This window comes from Callorhinchus milii, unplaced genomic scaffold (genome assembly GCF_018977255.1).
Source record: "Callorhinchus milii isolate IMCB2004 unplaced genomic scaffold, IMCB_Cmil_1.0 Scaffold2, whole genome shotgun sequence".
Taxonomy (NCBI): Eukaryota; Metazoa; Chordata; class Chondrichthyes; order Chimaeriformes; family Callorhinchidae; genus Callorhinchus; species Callorhinchus milii.
Window position 1 is genome coordinate 7801015 of NW_024704743.1, and position 22440 is coordinate 7823454.

Genomic DNA, 22440 nt, shown 5'->3' on the forward strand with positions numbered 1-22440 from the left:
GTTGGTAGCATGTTTCTGTCTGTGGCTTTTATCTAACATGCCTCTATTTAATGCATGATCCTCTTATGCATTCCTGTTAGACTTTGTCAATTGATCAGTTTTAGTTGCATTTATTTCAATTATTGATTCCTCTTTGTCGCTGTGTGTAGCTGAGTTTAATGACTAAAATGTTGCTGTGCCATATGCTGAATGGACCCTGAAGCGTAATCCAAATGAACTGAAGCTTTCCTTCTACCATTTCCAGGCACTATATGTCAGTGCATCTGGCTGATGAAATGAGCCCTACTGTCATGTGTGTTCCATTTTTATTTTTATTTTATTGTTTGCAGAGGATCTGGACATCTGGATTGTCTTATATGTCTCTATACCAATCTGTCAAATGGTATTAATTGATTATTTTAAATTTGTAATAAGATTCTGTATGTTACCCAGCTAATTTTGTACCACTTTTACCTCTGGGATCACACGATTGTGGGTTCAAGCTCATTGCAACTGTGAGCTCACCATCTAGGCTGCCACTTCAAGGCACTGTCAGAGGTACCATCCTTCAGATGAGATGTTGAAGCATCATCCCAGCTGCCTATTCAGGTGGGGGTTAAATATCCCATGACACTATTTGAAAATAGATGGGAGTTTTTCCTGATGTCTTGTAGTTGTATCTACAATCAGCCCACAGCACAGATCAAGAAGGTCCAAGCCTTATCAAACAGTATTTTTTTTTCATTACACATTCCCTACGTTTCTGGATGCAAAGGCTCATAAAGTTTCCAGGTATGGTCTCCCTCAAACGCATTAGAGCAACACTCATTTCCAGCTTCAATGGAGTCTAGATTGTGGCCAAAGGAGATGCCTGATCAGGAGATTATCCAACATTGGCTTCCAAGCATTATTCATTTGAAGAAGAAAAAATAAAATCTGAGCAGGACTTATATTTTTATTTTTTTCCTTCTAGCAAGAACATAGCATTGATCTCAAACCGTACAATGTTTCGTTAATGATCCCTCTGTCGCCGGCCTTGGTTGGGGCAGTCCTGGATGGCTTGAATGTTGGACGTGGCTACGGAATAGTGGAAGGAGATGATGGAAGGCAGTTTGAGATCAGTATCCTCTCTGTTGACGTGTGGCACATACTTGAATTTGACTACAGTAGGTTACCCAAACAGAGCATTGGGCAGTTTCATGAAGGAGATACATATGTTGTGAAGTGGAAGTACCTGGTGAGCACTGCAGGTTAGTGATTAATGTTCAAAATATTCACAAATCCTTTACTCATACACCCAGTTAGGAATTGGTGACCAATATTATGCATAAGAAGTATGTAGGAGTCAGCGTGGCTTGGTTAGTAGCTCCCTCGCCTTTGACTGAGAAGGTTATGGATTCAAGCCCCATGTCAGGAGTGTATACTCAATCTAACCTGATATTCCAGTGCAGTGCTGGGGATGTGCTGTGCTGTTCGAGGTGCCATTCATTGAATAAGACATTAAACCAAGGTCCCGTTTTGCCTGTTCAGGTGGATGTTAAAAATCCAATGGTAATATTTGTAAAGAAAAGGGAGTTTCTCCTGGCGCATGGCCTGCAAACCCCCAGATAAAATTGGTCATGCACTTCATGGCTGTTTTTGGGCTGCCATGTTTGCTTACAAATCCATAATCACTACACTTTAGTAATTCATGTGAAGTGCTTTGAGGTGTCCTCCCGACGTGGAAGGCACTAGGGTTGTAAATTGTATAATAAATGTAAATTGTATACATTGTTTCATTGCATTCCATAAGTGATGGCATTGTTCATGTGTTAGCAGTGGTGGCCAATCTTTTTGGTTGACCAATAAAGTGAATTTTCTTGATTCCATATTTCTTGATTTATGCCATAAATCTCTGAGAAACCACTAAGTGTAAACACACTTAGACGAACACAGATTTACGTAGACTAGTGCGAATGTTCGGGTGGTGGGGGGGTGAGACGTTTCTTGACAGCCCTGCGAGCTGCTTCTAGCCAGTGAGCAATGGTTTGGCCCCCACTGCCATATAGGTAATAATAATAAATAATAATAATCCTTGCATTTGATATTGTCTCAAAGCGCTTCACAGAATATACTATAAAGTGAATTGACTATATTTGTGGGCAAAACGCAGCAGCCAATTGCGCACAGCAGTGTCCCACAAACAGTCATGGATTGAAAATGACCAATTTATTATTGTTGTTTTGGAGGGATTATTATTAGGCGTGTGGAGTAAGGAAACTTGTCCAAGGTTTTGCCCTGCCTGGAATTGAACTCAGTTGTCTCGCTTGCAAGGCAAGTGCTCTAACCACTGAGCTACAGGACTCCACAGGTATCAAGGTATGAGAGACACAGTGACTCTCCCAGACGTTGACTCTCACTGGCAGTTTCCTAAATAACAAATATGAAACGGGATTTTCAAAAGTAATAGTCAAACCACTTTACGGTGCACCCTGTGAAGTGCTTTGAGACGTCTCGACAACGTGATAAGGCGCTGTATCAAATGCAGGGATTAATCTGGTTAAACGTTCTGGCTGCAGGAAAAGGTCAGTTGAGTTCCCCATGTGCGGCTTGCTCAGTTCAGCCAAAGTCTGTGATTTACATCAACATCTGTCGTCACAACGTACGCCATGCAATAAATACTTAATGTATCTGATCTCTTTTCCCCCCTCACAGTTGGTAAAAGACAGAAGTTTGAGCTATCGCGCTCCACGGTGGCCGGGAAGGAGAAATGTGCGTACTACTTCTGGCAGGGACGACACTCCACAGTCAGTGAGAAAGGGACTTCGGCTCTTATGACTGTGGAGCTTGATGAGGAGCGTGGAGCCCATGTGAGTCTCCAGTGACTGTCCAACTGTGCCACCCGGAAACCATGTGAAGTGTGTGTGTGAGCGTTCGCCTGTGTGTGGTGGGGGTTATAGTTTACTGATGTAGCACAGAACATAAGAGTTGCACCCCCGAGAGTTCTTTTTAAGCAAAATATATATTTAACAAGTGCACAAAAATTTCCCATCACAGGAAAAAAAACGCAATATGTCCGTAAAATATTACAAGCCCGCCCCCTTGTGGCAGGAGGACGCCTCTGCCACACTCCACTCAGGTAGAAAGTACCAGGCCTCCCCACCTTGGGGTTTTGCTGCCCTTTATCCGCAAGGCACAGTGCCATGTGTTATCTATAGGCCGGTGACCCACTATTCCCCTTCTGTTCCCTCCATCCAAGAAATAAAAAAGAATAATAATAATGTGGTCACTCAATCCACGACTGTCTGTGGGACGCTACTGTGTGTAATTGGCTGCCGCGTTTATCCCACAAAATATACAGTCAATTCGCTTTACAGTATATCCTGTGAAGCGCTTTGAGATGTCTCGAAGACATGATAAGGCGCTATATCAAATGCAAGGATTATTATAATTATTATTATTATAGGGAGCCCCAGATGTGCATTGTCAGACGCTCTTTGGTTATGTGGTGAGCACCCCTGTGTACACTATATAACATATACACACAAACATTGTTTGGGGACGCATAAAAGTTGCCCTCCTACACGTTTGGCTTCAGTGAGTGTTTTGTGAATTCCCAACTAAACCTTGCTAATATTCCTCCAGGTGGAGGTGGTGTCATTGAGAACCACAGACCAAGATCTTTTGTTTTACAGAAGCGATTCTTCCAAATCTGGGACCAAGCTTTTTGTTAACCTATTTTGACTCGGTTTGTAGCCTATTTCGAAACCCTAAAAAAGGAAAAAGTTGCGGTCGTGTCGTTGAGTTTGAATTGCTGTCAGATCGGTACCGGAGAGACATTAACAATAGTGCAGGCAGGCTTTAACTGCCGATAGGGGATCCCTCGTTTTTATTTCATTGTACTTGTCATTTTCACTGCCCTGTCGTCCAGGTGTGCAGACATACTTGGCATTTAAACTGACAGCTTATTCACTTGATGGATTGGAAAAATGAAACTTATTTAAAAAAGTGAGCTGTGGAAATTTGGCAGCCATTTTGCTTATGGCAGCAGCTGTTTTCAGACGTGTGCAATAGCTGTGTAATGCACCTCGTAACACTTTCCAGATTGGCTGGAGCTCTTGTGAGATATCAGATGTGCCACACTGGGAGATGTCCGTGGGGTTGTGATTTACGAGGGTCGGGTGCAATTGGTTCATCCTACAATGGGCTTTTTTATATTAAAAAATGGCAACCAGGTGTTCGCGTTTTTTAGATAAATCGAGGATTATGTTTAAGGATTACAGCGATGGATTATGCTGTGCAATAAAAATGTAAAGTATTGTAATCATAATAGTCAAATATTCCTTGCATTTGATATACAACCTTTCAGGTCAAGATGACATCTCAAAGCGCTTCACAGGATTTTGCTGTAAAGTGCTGTGGCTGTGTGTTCTCGCAGACAAACACAACAGCCAATTTGCACACAGTAACGTCGCACAAGCAGCCATGAAGTTAATGAGCAATTTTATCTGAGGGAGGATTGTTGGCGAGAACACTGGGGAAAGCTCCTTCTCCTTTCCAGCAGTAAAGTTTCAGACACACCAAGCAGGTCAGGAAGGCACAGGTTTAAGATGATGAAAGGAAGGTTTCAGACAGACACCGGGAGCTATTTCTTTACACTAAGGGTAACTGACAACTGGAATGGGGTTACCATGGAAGATGGTAGAGGCCAGAACATTGGATATGTTTAATAAACCACGTGATCCTATAATGGGAATTCATTAGGTATGAGAAGGCACTGGGTAGGGTAGGTATGAGAAGGCACTGGGTAGGGTAGGTATGAGAAGGCACTGGGTAGGGTAGGTATGAGAAGGCACTGGGTAGGGTAGGTATGAGAAGGCACTGGGTAGGGTAGGTATGAGAAGGCACTGGGTAGGGTAGGTATGAGAAGGCACTGGGTATGGTAGCTATGAGAGGGCACTGGGTAGGGTAGGTATGAGAGGGCACTGGGTAGGGTAGCTATGAGAAGGCACTGGGTAGGGTAGGTATGAGAAGGCACTGGGTAGGGTAGGTATGAGAGGGCACTGGGTAGGGTAGGTATGAGAAGGCACTGGGTAGGGTAGGTATGAGAGGGCACTGGGTAGGGTAGGTATGAGAGGGCACTGGGTAGGGTAGCTATGAGAAGGCACTGGGTAGGGTAGGTATGAGAAGGCACTGGGTAGGGTAGGTATGAGAGGGCACTGGGTAGGGTAGGTATGAGAGGGCACTGGGTAGGGTAGGTATGAGAGGGCACCGGGTAGGGTAGGTATGAGAAGGCACTGGGTAGGGTAGGTATGAGAAGGCACTGAGTAGGGTAGGTATGAGAAGGCACTGGGTAGGGTAGGTATGAGAGGGCACTGGGTAGGGTAGGTATGAGAAGGCACTGGGTAGGGTAGGTATGAGAAGGCACTGGGTAGGGTAGGTATGAGAAGGCACTGAGTAGGGTAGGTATGAGAGGGCACTGGGTAGGGTAGGTATGAGAGGGCACTGGGTAGGGTAGGTATGAGAAGGCGGGCTGGAGAGAGAATGTGTGTGTGTGTGTGTTGGGGGGAGGGGAGTGGTCTCACTGCCATGTAAATGATGTATGGGTGGGGAATGGATGGAAGAGGATCTCATTGTTGTGTGAATTGAGTGTGAGTATGGGGGGGACTTTACTGACGAGTGAATGGAGTGTGTGAGTGTGGGGGAGGTATCACTGCCATGTGAATGGGGCGGGGAGGGGTGAGGATTGTTACCACTTGCTCTCTTTTGAAAGATCTGATGGCCATTGAGGCGACCCTGGAAATATCAAGTCCTTTCATCATTGGTGGGCGAGCCCCCCCGTACCCCCACCCCCCACGAGCGCACTCCTAAAACCCCTCTACCTCGCCCCTTTCCTCTCTGCTTTCAAATCCCGCTTGATGCCCGACATTCAGCTGCCTGTTTTCTCCCCAAACACCTCAGGCTCCCGTTCAGCCTCTGTTAAGTATTTTAAAGTTCCCTCAAGCTCCACCACTGCTTAGCACTCTGAGATGCTATCCATGTGAAGGGCGCTTCTAAATGCAAGTTGTTATTGCTTTCTCAAACACGAAAAGCACTATGTAAGTGCCAATTATTCTTATTGTTGTTTACTTCCAGTTTCAGTGCGCTAGAGAATAAGTGTTAGTTTATTAATGACCCCACTAGAATAAATTATTCTTTCTGCCCCACATGACTACTACTGCAATATCGCTTTACTCCCAGCAGTATAAAAGCAGCATAAACCAATCTAATAAAATAGCCAGGCATGTTTGGCGGGCTGAATGGTTGCTCCCTTCCCGCTACTAAAAAAGTAGTATAAAAAATATTAATTAAAAAAAAGAGTTCAGTTAATGGTTTTAGCTTCTTCAATGAAGTCTGCAGTCAGGTTGGTTTAGTATATGAGCAGCTGCATTTATATTCTCCTTGAACTATAATCCCTTTCTGATTGTTGCAAAGTGATAGAAGTGTAGCTGTTGGTAAAGTGAAGGGAAGTGTTGATCGCTGATCCCGCGAGCGGGCCTGATTGTGGGACCAAACACGATATCCTCAGTTTGGTCTTTTGTTATTTGATGTTATTTGTCTTTCCAGGTCCAGGTGCTGCAGGGCAAAGAGCTACCGTGCTTTCTGCAGCTGTTCCAGGGAGGGATGATCGTACACGCCGGGAAAAGGGAGGAGGAAGAGGAAAGCTCACAAAGTAAAATCTTCTCTCCCGCTTCTTTAGAGATGTTGAATGTTCGTGCAGAGACTGTCCCTCTGTGTGGGTTGACCAACGCCTTGGCGACGGCCCTGAGGTCCCAATCTTAGTACCAAACGCGTCCAAAACAAAATCTAGCATTTAGCTTGATTTTATTCAAAGCATTTTCTCGCCCACTAATGCTCCTCTTTCAACACAGGACCTTTTGTCTGAATTTCATTTCATTGCGAGTCTATTTAGCAATGGCAATTTGGATTCTATTTGCCTCCTGAGAGTTGAAGGTTGCTGAGAAGAGACTCGCTAGCTCCCCATGTAAATGTAAATTGAACAACTCACAGGATCTTAAGATTGGTTTGGATGAAGAAGACTCTTAGGTAGGGTGCCCATATGCCAGGAAAAGGGAGGAAGAAGAGGGCCCATGGAGTCCTGTAGCTCAGCAATTAGAGCACTCATCTCGCAAGCGAGAGACCTGGGTTTGATTCCCGGGTAAGGGCGAAACGTTGGGCAGGTTTCCTTACTCCACACGCCTCTGTTTACCTAGCAGTCAGTAGGAACCCGATTGTTAGTCGATTGGTAGGATCGCTTTTCCTGGGGTAATCGTTCCTTCAAAATGAAGGTCACTTCATGACTTTGTGGGACACTGTTCTCTGGGGAGGACAAGTTTGCAGTGCTATGGGGAGAGCGCGAGGGAGTGGGATTGATTTGGAAGCTCTTTTCAAAGAGCCGGCACAGACACGATGAGCCGAATGGCCTCCTTCTGTGCTGTATAATTCTATGACTGCTGTGTGCAATTGGCTACTGCAATTCGCCCACAAAATATACAGTCAATTCACTTGAATGCAATCTGATAGCAGGTAACAAAAGGCAGAGACAGCAGAACGAAGGAGTGGCAAAATGTGAAGCATGCAGGTGAAACATGTTTGTGCAGCTGGAAGCAAAACTAGGCTCAAAGCTGGAAAAGAACTCAAGTGCAGCAAAACAGATCATTTATCATGAAGCTACTTGTTGAGATTAGGGACAACATCATCATTCAACTTTACGAAGGGGAACTTTACTCTCTTCATAAAATCTAGTCATTCAGGCCCATTAAATACAGTCAATTCACTTTACAGTATTCTTTGAAGTGCTTTGAGATGTCTCGAAGATGTGATAAGGTGCTATATCAAATGCAAGGATTATTATTATGTTAAGTGTTCCATATGACACCTTCTTCTCCCAATAGTCCCCGGATGAGGTATTGTGTCTCGAGTCAGCACAAATTGAGCATAACCGTCATCTAGGCTTGTTTTGTGGCCTTCCAGAAATTTATCAAAACTTACAAAATTGACTTACAGTTGAAATCAAGAAAACGAATTCTGAATGGGGTGCCGAATAGTGAAGTTAGTGCAAAAAATATTGGCAGCGATTTGTGGTAAAATGTAGAGAAACGAAGAGCTCAAGTTATCGTCTGAATGCAAACATCAATGGCTATTTTACTAAATTGCCCATTGGTGTCAGTCTCCTTTAGCCACCAAATCCTGTTGGGTGCGATGCTGATTTTCCCCCCTTTAAATGCTGTCAAAAAGCAGGCGTGCCTAAGGACAGGTATTGCAAGGAATGGCAAGCACAGCATACAATCTCCTGCTCCCCATATATTGTATTCATTTCATGTACTTCAGAAGGATGAACGGTTATGTGAAACCTGCCAAGATTCGTGCTGAGCTCCCTCTCCACTAGAGTATGTTTGTTTTAGTCAGCCAAATGTCTGACAAGTATGGAAACTCGTATTAATTCTTCAGAGTATCCAAACTAGACAGAGACATATGCATGCCGTTTATGCATGAAAATTTCCATGTATCGGGAATAGGATGTGTGCTGTCTCCCAGGAGGGACGCACCCTGCTTACCTAATTCTGGAAAGTATTAGGTGTAGGTTGGCAAGGCCGAGGCTAGGCTCCCCAGTGTGTGTATTGGAGTAAAGCTGGAATTTAACCAGCCCAAATCACATGCCTTGTTGTTGAGAGCATTGTCTGGAAAGTTTCCTGCTGTATGTCCACCTAGGACTAAACTACCCATTAGTGCTTTGTCTTGCAGGGTTAATGAGAACCGGGATGAAACTGTTCCCCCATTGACCAGTTTGCCCCTCCAAATCCTACTTACAAGCCAAGCTGACTTGTCTTGATATCAGTAGTAACCTGGAGTACTGTGGTAAGCAGGGTGGATCCCTCCAGGGAGAGAGTGCACATTCCATTCCATCTACCTCGGTTTGATGTTGGTTCAGAAACCAACTACTGAGACTTCCACAAAGGGTCAACTCAATTCTGATGCTCAGCTGCCAAGCCTATCAGCTTGGAGCCAGCTCAGCTCCAAAGAGACCTTGTTTACCATCCCTCCCACCTGGAGGAGAATTGCTAGTTGGTCATTTGACATCCAACAGGTGCAGCTCGAGACAAAACTCAATGGATGGCTTCTTGGGGAACGGCACATGAAATGTGCAAATTGGCATTATCCTCCTACCTACAGCGCTAACACGTTCCAATGAGTAATGTTTCTACCAGTTAGAAGTGCAGAGCTTCAGCATCAGCTGCTTATCTCTGTACATACCATAATGAGTATGGTCTTGGATGCTGGTGAAGTCTAGTTACAATCACTGCCAATGGGTTATTTCTTAGGAACAATAGTGCAGTAAACTAAGGAAATTAGTTAGAATGAGTTACCCTTTTTCAAAGAAATATGGGAAAAAAAACACTTAAAAATAAAATGGAGCCACAGCCTAAAATAACAACTAGGTATTGAAAATGATGTACAGTAAGTCAGGACATAAGCCGGTGTTCCTAGTTGACACTCCAGTATAGTACTGCAGGAGCATTGCATTGTTGGAGATGATCTCTTTCAAATGAAACATCAAACCGAGGGACAGTCTGCCTGTTAAGGTAGATGTTAAACATCCCGTGGCCCCAATCAAAAAGAGAAGGGAGGTTCTCCTGGTGTCCTAGTCAACAATTCCTCAGATAAATCAATCGTTCACCTCGTGAGTGTTTGTGGGTCAGCATATAGACCGTTTTGTGCTCAGGAACAAGAGCATAGAAACCAACAGTTCAGTTTTAATGAAGTGTAATGCCGCAAAGTATTTACAAATTTTTTTTTGATTTTCGACTCTCAGCTGCAAATGAAACACGCACTGCTTACAATGTACTTTCTGCTACTGCCCTCTGTAGGTGACTGGAGGCTGTACTGCGTAAGAGGAGAGCTTCCTCTGGAAGGAAACCTGCTTGAAGTGGCTTGCCATTGCAGCAGCCTCAGATCCAGAACGTCTATGATTCTACTCAATGTAAACAAGGCTCTTATCTACCTCTGGCACGGCTGCAAAGCACAGACCCACACTAAGGACGTGGGAAGGAATGCGGCAAATAAAATTAAAGAACTGTAAGTAACGTGCAACTGGATAGGAGGAGGTACAGTGACGGCCAGTGCTGTGTGTTCCCTCGAGTTTATTTTTCTCTCTGTTTTAAGTGTTTAAGATTGGATTGAAATTAGTGTTTGAGACCACTGCATATGTAATGCAGCCTTTACTACCTGGTAAATAATTGTACTTAACGGTGTGGGTTTGTGTGACCTTTTCGGAATACACCCAGAAACATTATACAGGTTGATGACACCACAGGAAGTACATATTTCAGTCTTGCTCTCCTCGATAGGTGACCTTTTAGGATAACTTGCAATTGGTAAATTTGGTCTTAGTTTCTCAGGAAACTGACTTTTACGCTTCTATTCAGCTGCAGTTTCCCTTCACCCACTCACATTCAGCAAAATGACCAGAGTGTTAACTCTTTAACACTTTCCGTTTTGCGAAGAGGTGAAAAGTCATTGTGTGCAAACTCATTCTCTGCTGATGTTGCATTTGAATCACTGTATCTGGCAACTGCACAGAAAATGGTGAGGTTTTTACCAATGGGAGAAAGTCAATGTTGCGTGCTCCGTTAAACTTTCCATTCGAGATGAGAATGCCCGTGGGTTGACTGACCATCATTTGGAAAGTGTGCTTTCAATCAGATTTATTTTTAAACGCTATATTTTTCGTATCTTACTCTTGCTGTACTAAAAACAACTCAGTTCTCGGGTACTGTTCCATAGGTACTTGTTCTTAACCTTGAGATTATTGCCTTAAAATTGCCTCTTGTTATCAATAATCGCTTCAAGTGCATATGCATTGCCTGTCAGAGAAATGTGCAAGACCGGAAAAGACGTTTGACGCCTTTCTGGCTGGCTACAAATTTAAAAAAAGAATAGCTCTACTTAAGAATTTTAAGAAAAATTAAACTTAATGTGCGAACGTAATCGATAAAGTGTAACTTTTACACAATTTTTGTGATGCGCGAGCGTGCGTGCAAATTCTTGCCGGATTTCAGAACATTTTAAAATTCGGTCTTGATTTGAAAACCCTGTTTCCACAGGTCTTTTTAGAGTCTCTGACAAATCTGCCTTGTAAATTAGGACTGAATTTTAAGATTTTCCAACATTCTGAACCACCTTGAATTCAAGGAAGGCTAAGACTAGGCAGAATTTTAGGCTGTCTAGTATCTTGCCTTGCGCAAACAGGCTGCCGGGCTTCGCCCGCAAAATACGGTCAATCCAATTTACAGTATATCCTGTGAAATGCTCTGAGATATTTCGATAGGGCGATGAAATGCTATATCAAATGCAAAGATTATTATTGTCCAGTGGCCGTTCTTGGACACGTACAGACAGTATGTTTTGGTAGGTTCCTGTACTCCAGGCATTACAGCAGCACAGGGTCAGATGAGTCCTCAATTGACTTCTTCACACACACGCTTTCCATCAGCTCAGGTGGTGACCACGAGTGGGAACCCTGACTGACAGTTCTCTTCTCTTTGCCCCCCTCCCCCCAACCCAGCAAACCAGTTGTAGTACCATAAATACCATAAATGTGGTTCATACAGTATCAGCTAACTCACTGCAGACTTGGGTTCAAATCTGGTTCAGTTATGTTCCAGGCACCAACTGACCTGTGCAATGAGCATGTCTTTGCAGGAGCTCACCCTAAGCTCTCAGACCATCACACTGCCTCTGCTTTGATTTAAACTATATGAAAACGGATTTGCACACTGGAAAAGTAATTTGCACAGCACTCAAATATCATTGGCAACAGACTACTGCGAGTCTCTTGCCTCATATTCTTTCCATAAGTAAAACCAGTGATGAAAAAGCACGGGTTGAGAGAATTAGTTCACGTTGTCAAAATATCTCAAAGCACTGCACAGCATTTACTGTCAAGTGTAATGATTTGTCTGTTTGTCGGTGAACGCTGCAGCCAATTTGAGTACGGCGGTGTCATCCCAGTTTTATTTGGAGGTGGGTGGGAGGAGGGGATTGTTTAACGTCTCATCTGAGAGACTTCACCTTCAACAATACAGCGCTGTACCCAACACTGTATTAGAGTGTCTGCCTAGGCAACTTTCAACACTGCCCCCGCCACCCCCCCCCCACCCCTCACCAGCAGAGCTAATCAGTCACCATCTTGGAAATCCCTTAAGTGGAGATTGATAGTTGGAAGAACCGCTGGAAATAGCGAACACTGATAAGTGCTTCAAAATTTACAGGTTAATGAAAAATGAGCCCTTGGTCCTGCAAAGCAAATGATGCAAGAAGTGCCAGCATTTATAGCATCTGTTTTTTGCAGGGGAATACATGACTTGGATTTCAGATATTGTATGTGTATTGGAGCAAAATAAATTCCGAAGTCCCGTGGCCAAATCTAAACCATCTGTGGCTCAAATAGCTCTATTAATTTCCCCAGATCCCCATTTGGGGGATTTTAAGATGACAAACTGGTCTGAAGAAGTAAAATTTATCCCTTGCGTGACCAGGGAGATATTCCCTGCCATGCTGTAATTCTCCCTAAAGTTGCATGAAAATATTTTTTCAAACCAAACAAAGGAAACTCCTGCAATATTGTAAAGGCTCATTGGGTAACTAGAATAGCAAGACTAATCTTGCATTTTGTGTTGCAATTTGGGACATCAATCACAAGAATGAATTTCTGTATAAGAATCGTAATTCATCAGAAACCCATAAGAACATCAGAATTTGCTCAGCAAAAGACCAAGGTCCATCTACTTTGCCTTCCACCATCCTAGCAGTCGCTTGACATGCATCCCAAACAATATACTGTATCCTGAGATATTATTTTGTAGCAGAAATCTCTCTTAATTTGTCCTTGAAAAAAATGATTGTTTCATAAGTTTACTACTCCCTCACTGAACTAGAGTTTCCCCAGATTTGCTCTGAATTTATTCCCCTTCAGTCGCAGGCCGTGTCCTCTGGTTCTACTGTTCAGTACAATATAAAACAGCTTGTCATGGTCTATATTATCTATTCCCTCAGAATCTTAAAGCCTGCGATCATATCGCCCTTCGACCTTCTCTTCTCCAGTGTGAACATTCCCAGTTTATCTAATCGCTCCTCGTAGTCCAGTCCCTCCATCCCCTCAAATCATTTTGGTTGCCCTCCTCTGTATCCTCTCAATCACTGCAAAGTCCTTTTTATGTTGCGGTGACCAGAACTACACACAGTATTCCAAGTGCGGTCGCACCAGTGATTTATAAAGTGGCAGATTACCCCACTATTTCTGATCTCCAATAATGCGGTGAAGGCGGGGGGTTGGGTGGGAAGAGAGAGAATGCAATCATAAGGTTAGCAAAAGAGTCTATGTTATGTCCTTAATGATGATTTTGAGGATGAATTCTCTTTCCCTCCTCTATCCTTCTCTTCCCCCACACTCAAAATTTGGAGAATATGTTTCTACTTCCAGACCATTTAGAATAATAACAATATGAAGTATTTTTGTTGAAGCTATTGGAAGGTCACGTCACAGATGATAATCAATGTGTATGTTACTGCAGTCAACGTTTAAACACCTGCCTGTTACAGATGCCCACTAGAAGCTGGACTGCACAGTAGCAGCAAGGTGACTATACATGAATGTGATGAGGGCTCAGAACCAGTTGGATTCTTTGAAGCGTTGGGAAGAAGAGACCGAAAGGCTTATGACTGCATGTTACAAGGTAACTATCGTTATACAAAATAGCCCCAGACAACGATTTTAGTGGATCAGTAAAGAGTTCTTCCCTGCATTGTGTTCAGTGGTAGTAACATGTTTCATGTTTGGATCATGTGCAGGCACTTCAGAATGATGAGGGAATGATATTGTTTGGATATTATAACTTGGATTTCTGAAAGTTTAAAGACATTGTGTTATTTTAAAATGCACAAGATGGTACACTTACCTACTTCAGATAACATGATTAAATGCCATTTGAGATCATAACCTTTAGTTTGTTGTCATAAGGCGGCAAGTAGGAAAATATAGGTGGTCATCAGATTACCGACCAGACTTAATTGAGGGATGAGACATTCCTTGGTTCAATACCAACCCAATTACTGATCAATTGGCCAATTTTGATTATCTTTCCCCTGCCCACCCTCTGCGGCTCCCACTTCCAGCTTGGGTGCCTCACCAGGAGTGTTGAGCCCTTTGAGGTGCCTCTCGTTGTGAAATACACTATGGAAATATTATTTATAATGTAATTAGACTATGCTAACCTCCTACAATCTCCATTACCTTCTTTGCAATCATGAATGCTGATCTGACCATTTTGGCCATTGTGCAATGGTGTGTGTATTAAACATTATCTTGATCTACACTGGTTATAGGTAAAGTGACAAACTGGGACTGTTTTCCATTAAACAACAGGTCAGGCTCAATGCTCAACCTGATGTAGTTGTTTTCCTTTCTCTTAAATGTAATGTAAGTATGATCACTGATGTAAGTCTAAGTCAAATGCCCTGGGACGCTATCCTGCGTGAGGGGGCTATAAAATGTGCAAGTTGTTGTTATTGTTGTAAGTACAGTTTGCAATTTACCAGTATCATATATATTATAGAGTCAAAATATGTTAGTCAAAATTCTACCTGGTCTCGGTCCTGTTTGTCAGATTGCTGGATTCTTCCAAAATCTCAGCAGCAGGAGGTAGACCTGTATATTTTGCTGGTGAGAACAAATACTGAACATGAAGTTTTTTTTATTGCAGATCCTGGGAAATTTAACTTCACTCCTCGACTCTTTATTCTGAGTAGTTCATCCGGAGAGTTTGTTGCCACCGAGTACCTGTATCCTTCCCGAGATTCGGCCAAGGTCAACTCAATGCCGTTTTTGCAAGAGGATCTATACACGGCCCAACAGCCAGGTCAGTTTTCTTTTTCTTTTTCTTTTCAACACTTACATAGTGAGTAAATCACAGAGTGAGTTATGTAGACTATTAGCAAACACAGTGCAAGTTGTGCTGATTTTATTTGGCTGTTTTTCAAAAGTCGTGTGGCTGGTTGGGAACTCTTTTGGCGGTTTCTGAGGATAAGTATAGACTGAGATTAACCGTGGTACGCAATGTTCCTGAGTTCCTGGGACAGGAAGGGAGGGAGGAATGTCTGTGGAGGGCAGGTATCCAGCGTGGAATAGTGGAGATGTTTGCTTGATTACCTTTGACGATCAGGAGTTAGTTGCATGTCCAGAATATTCCCTCAGGAGATCAAATTAATAAATAGTCCTTGCATTTGATATAGCGCCTTTAACGTCTCAAAGCACTTCATAAGGTTCACTGTAAATCGGAGAGACTGTGCGTTTTTGTAGTTGAACATGGCAGACAATTTCTGCACAACAATGTCCCATAAACAGCCGTGAAGTGAATGACCAATATTATGTTTAGGCATTATTGGTCAGGATACCAGAAAAATTCCCTTCGCTTTTCAAATCGTGCCATGGGTTCTTTGATGCTCAAGTGAACAGACAGACAGGACCTCGGTTTAATGTCTCATTCAAAGGCAGATGAAATTGGTGACGTGGAGCCCGTGACTGTATATGCTATATGGAAGGAACAAGATGGGCCTTTGCTGTGCCTCTGCTTGTTCCATACTTTCTTTAATTCTTAATTTGGAGTCCCATAGTGTAGTGGTTGGAGCACTCACTTTGCAAGCAAGAGGACCGGGCTTTGTTTCCTGAGCAGGGCAAAACCTTGGGCAAGTTGCCTTACTCCAAAAGCCTCTGTTTACCTCACAGTAAGCAGGAACCCGGTTGTTAGTTGATTGGTGGATCACTTTCTGGAGGTAATAATCCCTCCAAGAAAAAAAATGTGGTCAGTCAATCCACGTTTGTTTGTGGGAACACTGCTGTGCGCAATTGGCTGCCGTTTTATACAGTCATTCGACTTAACAATATATTCTGTGAAGCACAAAGACGTGATAAGGCTCTGTATCAAATGCAAGAACTATTAGTATTAATGTGAGGACATCCAGGTAGCTCAGTGAGTTGTTAAGCAGATAAGCACAAGCCCCTGAACTTAAGACCAGTAAAATGACAACCACATCTAAAATTATTAGGTTGGGGGAGGGGGAGAGAAGATGAGCAGATCCCCTGGCAGACGTGAAGGTGTAGACCTCCCCGATGGTACATTGACCTTAGCTGTACAAGTACAGTGCTGCACACTCACCCCACTCCCCCCACCCCATTAATTGATATACGGTTTTCTATAAAATACAGTCATTACACTTACAGTAAACCCTGTAAAGTGGCCTTGAGATGTACTCCTGACGTGAGTGGCCCTATATCAAAATGCAAGGATTATTATTATAAAACAGCTCGTATTGAGTGCTCCTGATTGTCATAATGTTAGCTAATTACATTTAATGATTTTGCGCTACTCTCAGTAATTCTGTAGGTTGGATCAAATTTTGGCCCAAAAGGACTAGCTAAAAGATATTGAACACTGGCTGCATCAGTATTGCAGCACTGTTAGCAGCTTTAATCAATGGAGTACTGTAAATAATTAGTTTAGTTTGATTTTATAATCTTTTCTCACAATTGTACTTGTTAACTGAATTGCAATGGATGTTAAAATTGAGCATTAATTTTAAAGGTTGTGTGAACATGAGCTCGGAAGTTAACCACAGTAAATTCGGTGAAACTTGCAACCAGTTTAAATCGAACCCCATCTAGTTTCAAGTGAACTAAAGTAAAATTGGTCAGATTTCACAATTTTGTAATTCTCTTCTATAAGATCTAAAGGTGATTATGGTAAGTAGAACTATAAAAACTGTTAACTCATTGCTTGAAGCACTTTTAAGATGCCTCGAATCAGCGTGATAAGCCTTCACATCAAATGTAGACAGTATTACAATACTGAAGTTATCATTGTAGTGGATGGAATTGCCACCCAGTCTGGAGGTATACAAATATTTTCTAAAGAAATGTGGTCCTCTGTTATTTCATTGATTCCCAACCTAGAGATTCAGCAGGTTTGTATTCCTTTTGGAGATTATGAATTCATAACTCGTATGTGAGTTGAAACTTGCCACTAATTGTTTAAGAGCAACTTTAAACTTTGGCTTAAAGAGTTCAGCAGTACTTACAGTGTGTGCATTGTCTGTCTTGTTAACATACAGCTTTGTTCTTGGTGGACAATCACCACGAGGTGTACCTTTGGCAGGGCTGGTGGCCCACAGAAAATGAAATTGCAGGGTCCGCTCGCATACGCTGGGACATTGACCGCAAATGTGCAATGGAGACAGTACTACAGTACTGCAGAGGTACCACAATATGTGTTTCTATTACTTTGGAATGTGTTTTTCAATTAAAATCCAACTACAGAATTTGAGCAAATGTCTTGTGATCTGATATTGTGGTGATGTGCAGTGGAATCCCTCTGATATATGGGCTGTCCCGCTTAATTGAGTGGAGCAAGCAGTGGTGTTGGAGAGCAGGCCTGGCTGTTATGGTGAGAGATGAGATTTATTTATTTCTGGGATCTCTGATGAGAATAACAGCTGTACAAATGGCAGACTGCTCACATGCCTGTCCCTGTACGTTTGGAAGTGCTTACTTGTGTTCCGCCCCATTTCTATTCACTGGTTGTTGAGAGCAATCTTTGCAGACATATAAGCAGTTGCGTACTGCTTGTCTGACATATTAGCAAAAGTACCGAATACGCAACAGTACTGAGTGAAAAGGTCATTATTCAGGGTTGGGGAGAGTTTGGGATTAAAGGGACGGCCTTGGGATTGAGGACTGATGACTGATTTGAGTTACATCTATATTTATATATATCTGTTGAACCTTTACTGTTAAGCGAAAGATTGTTTATACTACTAATAAAAACAATAATAATACTGTTTCTGGTTGTACAATTATATAATTGACTTTTAATTAGATTTTTCAGAAAGTGAACGGTTAACATCAACAAGAAAGATAATCCCTGACCCGCCCTCTTGTTTTCCTGACCCAACTCCTTGCTGTTGCTTTTGTACAGCTCCCTATACCTTCACATGACCATCTTGTACTCCACATCAATGTCAGTTCAATTGCCCTCATCTGTGTCCATGCTGTCAACGTTAAGCCTCCTACAGAAGTAGGAGGAGACGACTTTCAGTCCCTGTGTCACACATTATAAATATAGAGACTGCAGGTGACTTTCAGGCTGTGCCTCAACCTCCATTTTCTGCCGACATTTGTAGATTGGGCTTTTGTTTAATGTCTTTTATGTCGACTGCTCAGCTGACTTGCAATCTTGAAATTCTTGCCATCTGTCTCACATCCTGTATTTATAGTGTTGCAGCAGGCTGTTAAAATAACAAATGTTCTGGAGCGCGTTCCCAAGTGACGTATAAGTGCAATGAAATGTGTGCCACTGGACAAAAACCTTGGTTTTAATGGGGTTATCATTCTTTTTTTGCAAACTTTTTCCCCTTGTCCTTGTTTTCTGTTGTAATCTGACTCTGTGGGATTCAGATCCATTCTGGGGGAAGAAGAGGCCAATTATTGTGTCACCAGGCTAATGAACCGGTGGGGGGAGGGGGGGTTCACAGAAACTTTCCAGTAGATAGTGAGGGCCCTGACTAATTTATTCTGTTTCCTTTGAGCCAAACCCCTGAGGTCATTGTTGCGACCTCAAGACTGTCTCATTTGAGATCTGGTAACTCAGCTGAGAGCAAGAAACAGACTTGGGACCTTATGCATAGCTTAGCTCTACTTGAGGAGGTGCTCTTGTGTGTCGGTCTGATTCATTTGGTAGCTGATTCTTTAAGTCAGAAACTTGTGGGTCGGGACTTGAAATTCATATAGTCTAAGATGACATTCCAATGCAGTGCTGCATAGTCGGAGGTGACGTCCTTGGGATAAGACGTTAGACCATCTGCCTGGTCAGATGAACATTAAAGATCCCATGGCACCGTTCGAAAAAGTGAAGGGAGTTTCACCTGGTGTCCTGGCCAACATTCCCCTAAATAAAATTGGTCACTCACTCCATGGCTGTTTGTGAGACACTGCCGTGCACAACTGGCTGCCACGTTTGCCCGCAGAATATACAGTCAAAACTTTATAGTATATCCTGTGAAGAACTTTGAGATGCCTTGATAAGGCGCTGTATCAGATGGGAGAATTATTATATTATTATTATGACTGTTTGTAGGATGTTGCTGAGCGCAAATTGGCTGCCACGTTCGCCCACAAAACACACACTGCGCTTCACGGAATATCCTGCAAAGCACTTAGATGTCCTCCTGACATGACAGGTGCTACACCAAATTGAAGGATCATTTTTATTATTATTATTTACTCACTAGTCTACCCAAGAATCACATATTGAACTTGAGTAAAATAGTTTAAAATCTTGTATTAGCAGGTATTCACTTGGGTAGAAATGGTCTATTGATAGTTTTGAAAGGATTTTGACTGTGTAAACCCTGTAAAGCTCTGCTAAAAGCTGCGAAGCTGGTCCTCAACACTTATTAATGCATCTTCATTTCTTACTGTTTTGTCCCTCAGAAAAGAACAAGAAGCCACCAAAGTCCTATCTGATCCATGCTGGTCTTGAACCGCTGACATTTACCAATATGTTTCCCAGTTGGGAGCACAGGGAAGATGTTGCAGAGATCACAGAAAAGGTGTGAGCTCTACTAATATAATGGCATTCTCTCTCTTTAAAATGCATATTGCTTTACTCGTTTTCCACCATTCCTCCGTTCAGCTAACTCGTTCCTGCTGCGCAACCCCCATCCTCTCCACACCACAATCGGTGGTTATACCTTCAGCTTGTACATCACTGGAACTTTCTCCATCTACCACTCTGTCACCCCCTCTCTTTGTGTCCAAGTCCTGTCTCAAATCCTATCTCTTTGAATGCGCTTATAGCCACCCACCCCCTCTCTCATGCTCAGCGTCCAAACCCATACCTGTAAAGCACTCCGAGATGTTACCCTCCTTAACTCGCTCTATATAATTACAAGATGTTGTTGTAATTCTCAGTGTGTTACCTGGGTTGCTTCAATCTATTTCCCCCCCACCCCTCTCTGTCTCCAGGAAGCTGAAGTTTGTAATAAAATAATCCTGGTGGAGGATGTGTTGGACAAGCTGTGTAAAACTCAGTATCCCCTGGAGGAGCTGCAAGCACGACCCCTGCCCGAGGGAGTTGATCCACTAAAGCTTGAAATTTATCTGACTGATGAAGACTTTGAGGTACATCAGAATTGTTGCTGAAAGTGTATTTTGCGCTTGTCTTCCTGAGGCACGATCAGGGCTCATAAACCCTGTTTATTTTAAAAATTGGATTATGATAGTAAACCATTTCTCCCATTTTATAAGAAGCCTCACTTTCCACCTCCCACTCACTGCCGCCCACCCCCCCAACAAATCCCAGGACACTAGGAGAAACTCAAGTATTACAACAACAGCAACTTGCATTTATATAGCGCCCTTCACACATGGGAGAGCCGAGCTGGGGGAGTGGGGCTGACCTTAGGCATGGTTGAAGAGGAAGGACTTTGGACACAACCTGAAGATCTAGAAGGAAAGGGCAAGGCGGAGAGATAGAGGAAGAGTGTTTCAGAGTTACAGGCGTGGTGGCCACCGATGGTGGAACTGAGGGCACGAGGGACATGAAGGAGGCCAGAGCCACAGAGCGGAGGCAGCGGGTAGTGTTAGTATTAAAGTATTGATGTGATTTTTAAATCTCTGTTTCGAGTCCCAGATGAAGGAAGGCACCTCCAACAATGCATCTCATCCCCAGCACTACATTAGTGTCAAGCTGCGCGACGTGAGGTCAAAGTCCTGATGGGCTTCAACCCACAACCTTCTGACTCAGAGGCGAGAGCGCTATCTGCTATCAACCAAACCAGGCTGACAACAAATAATGCTGGCATTTAATATGGATTCAACCTATTGCAGCTAATGCATTTTAAAAAGACAACCATACATTGGAAACTGGTCTGCTTGTAGAGCGTGAGAATTGTATTGCGGAACACGTTCTCCAGATGACTATACCTGATAGAGATCAAACTCTGCAGATATTGTGCTGCTTGAATGTTCCTTGTGTTTGTTTACTATATTAAATGCCGTCTGTGAGCCATGGGACTTGAACCATTTCCTGTGAAATGTGCGTGAGGTAAAAGGATTAGATTTACAGATGTTTGCAGGAGTTTTAACAGAAGATGCACTTTTCTCATAAAAATCTCTACCTGTATATCCTTGTGAAGCCCATAATGTTTTCCCAATAACTCTCAAGATAGTTTGGCAGTACAAATTAATGCACATTATATTCCTGTCGCTCTTACAGTTCCAGATTGTAGCCTTCAACTTCTTGACACAGACATTTGAACGAAGCCAAAAAAATACAATTCCCATAAACCAGCAGTCAACACAATGAGATGAAGGTTTGGTACCGTACGCTTGGTTTTGCAGGCATCGCCTTTAAAAACAGCACCAGGGGCTCTTTAAGAACTTTTACGTGCTCTAAGATGCGAGTGTATCTGTAGCCCACAACATAAATGCTAAGTTGCTGTTGTTTCAGCTCTTTGGAACATCCTCCTGAAAGGCGCTATCCCTGAAATTATTTTAACCAGGATTTCGCAAAATCCCTGAAATGTTCAGTAAAATTATGACGCCATGAAATCACTGAAATTTGGAGTCAGGATTTTTGGGAAAGAGTGATCCCAGCAGTGGACAGGGATAGAAGGGGTCCCAGGAACATCCTTGGTGTTATCATTAATAGAGATTTAGACACTCAACAGTCAGTACAGTACAGCAGTGAAGGCCGGCATCCTCAGGGGTCATGATTGCAAGAACCGATTTGACCTCTGCCCACAGTGATTGTTAACAGAGAGCTGTGGCAACCAGGTCACTGCACAGTCTGTTTGTGGTGGACAAGGCTTTACGAAGTGTAACTGCAGTCAGAGGAAATGTAAGGCCAACCGTTGTAAATGCTTCAAAGCAAAGCTAAAATGTGACTTTAAGTGTCATGGAAGCCTCACTTGTGTTAATAAATGAACATCAGTGAATGAAATGTCACATGAAGTTGACAGTGAATAAAATATTAATTTTCGCAATGAGTGATTTATTTGTTGCTGATGCTAACAAGTGTCAAGGCGAGATTATCAATAAGATGAAATGATCACTTTTTCACAAAATCCCCAACTCCTAATTTCATGGTTTCACAATTTTGCTGATAATTTCAGGGATTTCATGGGATTTCACACACATCCATACACGCTGTTGTTGAGGTGTGCTGTCTTTGTCTTGCCATCTCTCCTTGACCTCATGGTTATGGTCTGAAGAGTTGTGGTCTGAAATGGGTCTCTTACCATTATAGCACAGAGGATTATAGTGTCCCACCTGAAGACTGTTATTCTGTACTTTGATAAATGCTTTACCTGCTCCTAGTTTTCAATGCG

General features: G+C 42.8%; 1 protein-coding gene across 11 annotated transcripts in view; it reads left to right on the forward strand.

The window, feature by feature from the left end:
- The window catches only part of svila (supervillin a), a 109779-nt gene that overhangs the window by 85899 nt on the left and 1440 nt on the right, over positions 1-22440 (forward strand). For all 11 annotated transcript variants that reach the window (XM_007905428.2, XM_007905429.2, XM_007905430.2 and 8 more), the window contains 9 exons: positions 953-1229; positions 2674-2828; positions 6565-6670; positions 9867-10074; positions 13600-13733; positions 14760-14915; positions 17164-17307; positions 19541-19659; positions 20075-20230. In XM_007905428.2, coding sequence (XP_007903619.2) covers positions 953-1229; positions 2674-2828; positions 6565-6670; positions 9867-10074; positions 13600-13733; positions 14760-14915; positions 17164-17307; positions 19541-19659; positions 20075-20230 — 1455 coding nt within the window. The remainder of the gene's footprint in view (positions 1-952; positions 1230-2673; positions 2829-6564; positions 6671-9866; positions 10075-13599; positions 13734-14759; positions 14916-17163; positions 17308-19540; positions 19660-20074; positions 20231-22440) is intronic.